Source organism: Mandrillus leucophaeus, unplaced genomic scaffold (genome assembly GCF_000951045.1).
Source record: "Mandrillus leucophaeus isolate KB7577 unplaced genomic scaffold, Mleu.le_1.0 Scaffold151, whole genome shotgun sequence".
Taxonomy (NCBI): domain Eukaryota; kingdom Metazoa; phylum Chordata; class Mammalia; order Primates; family Cercopithecidae; genus Mandrillus; species Mandrillus leucophaeus.
This window is the reverse complement of record NW_012101488.1, coordinates 1,648,357-1,654,584: the sequence shown is the minus strand read 5'-3', so window position 1 is coordinate 1,654,584 and position 6,228 is coordinate 1,648,357. Positions and strand designations below refer to the sequence as shown.

The window sequence follows — 6,228 nt, the reverse complement described above, 5'->3', positions numbered from 1 at the left end:
TTGTATTTTTAGTAGAGACGGGGTTTCACCATGTTGGCCAGGCTGGTCTCAGACTCCTGACCTCAGGTGATCCACCCGCCTCAGCCTCCCAAACTGCTGAGATTAGAGGCGTGAGCCACCGTGTCTGGCCGTGTTAAGGATCTTGAGATGCCATGATTATTCCTGTTTATCTGGGTGGGCCCAGTGTAATCACATATAATCTTATGGAGGCAGGAATGTCAAAGGCAGACAAAGCAATGTGACAACAGAAGTGGTAGGACAGGAAAGAGATTTGAAGATGCTTCCATGCTGGCTTTGAGGGACCATGATGAGTCAAGGAATGCAGGCAGCCCCCAGAAGTTGGCAAAGAGAAAGGAAACAAACTCTCCAAAGCTTCTAAGAGGAACCAATCCTGCTGACAACTTGACTTTAAACCAGTGAGACCGGCCAGGCGCAGTAGCTTATGCCTGTAATCCCCGCACTTTGGGAGGCCAAGGTGGGCGAATCACTTGAGGTCAGGAGTTTGAGACTAGCCTGGGCAACACGGTGAAACCTTGTCTCTACCAAAAATACAAAAAATTAGCCGGGTGCGGCAGTGGGTGGCATGAGCCTGTAGTATCAGCTACTTGGGAGGCTGAGGTGGGAGGATTGCTTGAGCCTGGGAGGCAGAGGCTGCAGTGAGCTGAAGTCAAGCCACTGCACTGCAGACTGGGTGAGAGAGTGAGATCCTGTCTCAAAAATAAAACAGAACAAAACAAAAACAAAACCTAAAAACCCCAAAACAACCAAACAAGTGAAAAACCCACTGAGACAGATATTGGACTTCCGAACTCCAGAACTGTAAGAGAATAAATTTGGCTGGCCACGGTGGCTAACACCTATAATCCCAGCACTTTGGGAGGCCAAGGAGGGTGGATCGCCTGAGGTCAGGAATTTGAGACCAGTCTGACCAATATGGTGAAATCCTGTCTCTACTAAAAATACAAAAAATAAAAATAAAAAAAAAATAACCAGGCGTGGTGGCGTGTACCTGTAGTCCCAGCTACTCGGGAGGCTGAGACAGGAGAATCACTTGAACCTGGGAGGCGGAGGTTGCAGTGAGCCGAGATCGCATCACTGCACTCCAGCCTGGGCAACAGAGTGAGACTCCATCTCCAAAAAAAAGAAGACAGAATAAATTTGTGTTGTTTTAAGCCACTAAAGTCTGGGGTGATTTGTTACCATAGGAAACTCAGGGATTTAATACAGCTTTTATATATAAAGCACCTACTAGTGAGAGAGATTTGGGAGAATCCATGTGACCCGGTAGTTGACAGATGTGGTAGGCAGGATAACGGTTAGGGTTAGGGTCAGGGTTAGGCAAATCTGTCCCAAACACCCACTCCTCTGAACCTCTCTAAAGGCAAGTCACACACTCTAGCTGGGATCAGTTTTTCCTGTGTTTAAATCTTTTTTTTTTTTTTAGACAGAGTCTTGCTCTGTTGCCAGGCTGGAGTGCAATGGCATGATCTCAGCTCACCACAACCTCTGCCTCCTGGGTTCAAGCGATTCTCCTACCTCAGGCCCCCGAGTAGCTGGGATTACAGGCATGCAGCACCACGCCTGGTTAATTTTTTGTATTTTTAGTAGAGACAGAGTTTCTCCATGTTGGTCAGGCTGGTCTCAAACTCCCGACCTCAAGTGATCCACCTGCCTCGGCCTCCCAAAGTGCTGGGATTACAGGCAAGAACCACTGTGCCCAGCCAAATCTTTTTTTTTTTTTTTTTCCTTTGAGACGTAGTCTTGCTTTGCTGCCCAGGCTGGAGTGCAGTGGTGTAATCTTAGCTCACTGCAACCTCCACCTCCCAGGCTCATGTGATTCTCATGCTTCAGCCTCCCAAGTAGCTGGGATTATAGGTGCATGCCATCACAGCCAGCTAATTTTTTTTTTCTTTTTTTTGAGATGGAGTCTGGCTCTGTTGTCCAGGCTGGAGTGCAGTGGCGCAATCTCGGCTCACTGAAACCTCCACCTCCTGGGTTCAAGCAATTCTCCTGCCTCAGCCTCCTGAATAGCTGGGATTACAGGCACATGCCACGATGCCTGGCTAATTGTTTTGTATTTTCAGTAGGGATAGGGTTTTACCATGTTGGCTAGGCTGGTCCTGAATGCCTGACCTTAAGTGATCCACCAGCCTCGGCCTCACAAAGTGCTAGGATTACAGGAGTGAGCCACTGCGCCCAGCTAATTTTTGTATTTTTAGTAGAGATGGGGTTTCACCATGTTGGCCTGGCTGGTCCTGAACTCCTGACCAGGTGATCCACCCACCTCGGCCTCCCAAAGTGCTGGGATTACAGGCATGAGCCACCATGCCTGGCCTCTGTGTTCAAATCTTCATCTTCCTGACCAGATTCTGAGTTCCCAGAGGATGAGCACTGAGTCTCAAATTTCCTTGCCTCTCCCTATTGTAACAGAACAGCTGCCTGCATCCAACAATCTTTCATAATGCCTGATGAATGAATGAGTAGATGAATGCATGAGAGGAAACAGAGCAGGAAAATATCCTACCAAGGCTTCAAGATCTGAATTTCATATTAAGGTACTCCCACTGGGCACAAGGTGTTAGCTTAGCACTATATGCATTTCTGGAGTAGCCTATGGGGACGCAGAGGGAAACCTTACCTATTCCTGCCTAATAGAGATGATACCCATAGGTCACAAAACAAGGTGCTAGAGGGGAAACTGATGTTTACTTGAGGCATGCTATGCACTGGGCTTGTCATAGCTATATTGTCATTTTGGTCTCACAGTGTCTCTGGGTAGCAAGAGTCACCCAGGGTGGAGTGCAGTGGTACAATTTCGGCTCACTGCAACCTCCACCTCCCAGGTTCATGTGATTCTTGTGCCTCAGTCTCCTGAGTAGCTGGGACTACAGGCACCCACCACCACACCCGGCTAAGTTTTGTCTTTTTTTTTTTTAATTTAATTTTTTTTGAGAGGGAGTCTTGCACTGTTGCCAGGCTGGAGTGCAGTGGCATGATCTGGGCTCACTGCAACCTCTGCCTCCCGGGTTCAAGCAATTCTCCTGCCTCAGCCCCCCAAGTAGCTGTGACTACAGTTACGCGCCACCATGCCCAGCTAATTTTTGTATTTTTAGTAGAGATAGGATTTCCCCATGTTGGCCAGGATGGTCTCGATCTCTTGACCTCGTGATCCGCCCACCTCAGCCTCCCAAAGTGCTGGGATCACAGGCATGAGCCACAGCATCCGGCCTAAGTTTTGTCCTTTTTAGTAGAGATGGTGTTTCGCCATGTTGGCATGGCTGGTCTCGAACTCCTGACCTCAGGTTATCTGCCTGCCTCGGCCTCCCAGAGTGCTGGGATGACAGGCGTGAGCCACTGCATCCGGCTCCAAGAGTTCTTTTCCCTTGTTTGACAGTTGAGAAAACTGAAGCTTAGAAAGTTGGCCAGGCACAGTGGCTCACGCCTGTCATCCTGGCACTTTGAAACTGTCTCTACTAAAAATACAAAAATTAGCTGGGCGTGGTAGTGGGCACCTGTAATCCCAGCTACTCGGGAGGCTGACGCAGGAGAATTGCTTGAACCCAGAAGGTGGAGGTTGTAATCAGCGGAGATTGCACGCCAGCCTGAACAACAAAGCGAGACTCCCTCTCAAAAAGCGAAAAAGAAAAAAGAAGAAAAGAAAGTCTGGGTAGCCTGAGGAACTGCCCAGAGTTCTGCAGCTGTGAAGCTAGAGGGCTCAAACCCATGGCTATTTGATTCCTGGAACAATGATCTTTGTGCTATCTCTATTTCCCCAGCCCAGTTTCTCCTGTCTCCTTTGCAAAAAAGCATCCTCCAGGCACCTAGTTATGGGATCACAGACTCCCAGAAATTCCCGTTCAGAATAGCCCCATTCCCATTTGAATGCTGCCACTGAAAGGATCTGTCTAGGTTTCCCAGGAGAGGGTGACCCAGTTGCTGCTATTTAAAGACCTGCCTCCCAAATCTGGCCCCTCTCCTCTAGTCCCTGTACCTTTGTGAGCTTCTTGGTCCCCGTCTTCAGGGCTATGGGCAGCAGCAGTGCCAACTCTTGCAGCTTGCTAGTGTGGTTTTTCCTCTGCTTCTTGTTTGGGGACAGGAGGTGGTTTTGGTTCCTCTGATTCCTGTTTGGGGACAGGAGCTGGGTTTGGTTAGGACATCCAAAACTGAATTCCACATCTAACCCGCAAACCTCCTGTCTGTGTTACCCATTTTAGGGCTGCCTGCACCCTACCCTGGACACTCAAGACAGAATCCCAGGCATCACCCGTACTTGTTACGTTCCCTTAGCCCTTAATCAGTCAGTCACCAAATCTTACCCACTCCTCCTCCATCGCCTTCTCTTCAACCTCACAGCCCTGCCCTAGTCCATGTGTTAACATCCCAGTAGTTCACTCAACCCTGCCATTTGGCCTCTTCCACCCCTACTTTCTGCTAGAGTCAGGGTGACCTTTCTGAAACACAAATCTGACCACGTCACTCTCTTGCTTCAAACCTCTCCATGTCATCTCATTGTTAAGGATCAAGTTTAAGTGCCTAATGTGGGTTGGGTGCAGTGGCTCATGCCTGTAATCCTAGCACTTTGGGAGGCTGAGGCAGGAGAATCCCTTGAACCCAGGAGGTAGAGGTTGCAGTGTAGTGAGCCAAGATTGTGTCACTGCACTGCAGCCTGGGAGACAAAGTGAGACTCTGTCTCAAATAAATAAATAAATAAATAAAATACAAAAATTAGCCAGGCGGGGTGGCAGGCACCTGTAATCCCAGCTACTGGGGCAGGCTGAGGCAGGAGAATCTCTTGAACCCGGGAGGTGGAGGTTGCAGTGAACTGAGATCACGCTACTGCACTACAGCCTGAGCGACAGAGTGAGACTCTACCTCAAAAAAGAAAAGTTCCTAATGTGGCTTATCATTTGCATCCTGCCCCAGCTGACCATTCTGGTGTCCTCTCTTGCTTCCTTTGGCTCTCTCCCATCAACTGATTCCACAGGATGGGTGAGGTGGCTCTGCTAAGGCCCCTGCGCCCTGGTGCTCACACACCTCTGATCACTTCACCAGGCTGTCACCTGTGTTGGGGGCACCACTGCACCCCTAGCACCTAGAACATGGTCTGGCATATTGTGACGACTCACTGTGTATTTGCTAAGTGAATTAATAAATAAGGACATGAAATAAGTTGTGTTGGCTGGGCGCGGTGGCTCACGACTGTAATCTAGCACTTTGGGAGGCTGAGGCAGGTGGATTACTTGAGCTCAGGAGCTTGAGACCACCCTGGCCAACATGGTGAAACCCCGTCTCTATTAAAAATACAAAAAAATTACCTGGGCGTGGTGGTGGGCACCCATAACCCCAGCTACTCAGGAGGCTGAGACAGGAGAATCGCTGGCTGGCTAACTTTTTTATTTTTTGTAGAAGTATGCTCCACCGGCCGGGTGCAGTGGCTCATGCCTATAATCCTAGCACTTTGGGAGGCCAAGGCGGGCAGATCACAAGGTCAGGAGTTCGAGACCAGCCTGGCTAATATGGTGAAACCCCATCTCTACTAAAAATACAAAAATTAGCCGGGTATGGCGGCGGACGCCTGTAGTCCAGCTACTCAGGAGGCTGAGGCAGGAGAATGGCATGAACCCGGGAGGCGGAGATTGCAGTGAGCGGAGATCACGCCACTGCACTCCAGCCTGGGCGACAGAGCGAGACTCCATCTCAGAAAAAAAAAAAGAAGTGCGCTCCACCACCTAGGTAGCACATGGCTATAGTTCCAGCTACTTGGGGGGCTGAGGTGGGAGGATCACTTCAGCCAGGGAGGTCGAGGTTGCAGTGAGCTGTGATCACCCCATTATACTCTAGTCTGGGTGAAAGAATGAGACCCTGTCTTGAAAAATAAAACAAAAAACACCAAGAACAAATACAGCCCCTTGTTCTGGAGATTACAGTATAGTTGGGGCTAAGGTAATTAATCAAATTGTCACACAAACAAAATTGCAAGTAGGACCAGAAAAAGCTACATAATTTACTGGGTTAATGGGCCATTGTAAACGAAAATATGGAGCCTCTTATTCAAAAATTGAGAATTTAAAGATGGTGAGAGCATGCCGGGTGTGGTGGCTCATGCCTGCAATCCCAGCACTTTGGGAGGCTGAGGCGGGCAGATCACCTGAGGTCAGGAGTTCAAGACCAGCCTGACCAACATGGAGAAACCCTGTCTCTACTAAAAATACAAAATTAGCCGGGCGT

The 6,228-nt window shown here is 49.1% G+C and overlaps 1 protein-coding gene across 1 annotated transcript in view; it reads right to left on the bottom strand.

Annotated features, from left to right (window-relative positions):
* BHMG1 (basic helix-loop-helix and HMG box domain containing 1) overlaps positions 1-6,228 on the bottom strand; it is a 42,123-nt gene that overhangs the window by 22,718 nt on the left and 13,177 nt on the right. Inside the window, exon 4 of the mRNA XM_011975148.1 lies at positions 3,992-4,121. Within this exon, the coding sequence (XP_011830538.1) occupies positions 3,992-4,121 (130 nt within the window). The remainder of the gene's footprint in view (positions 1-3,991; positions 4,122-6,228) is intronic.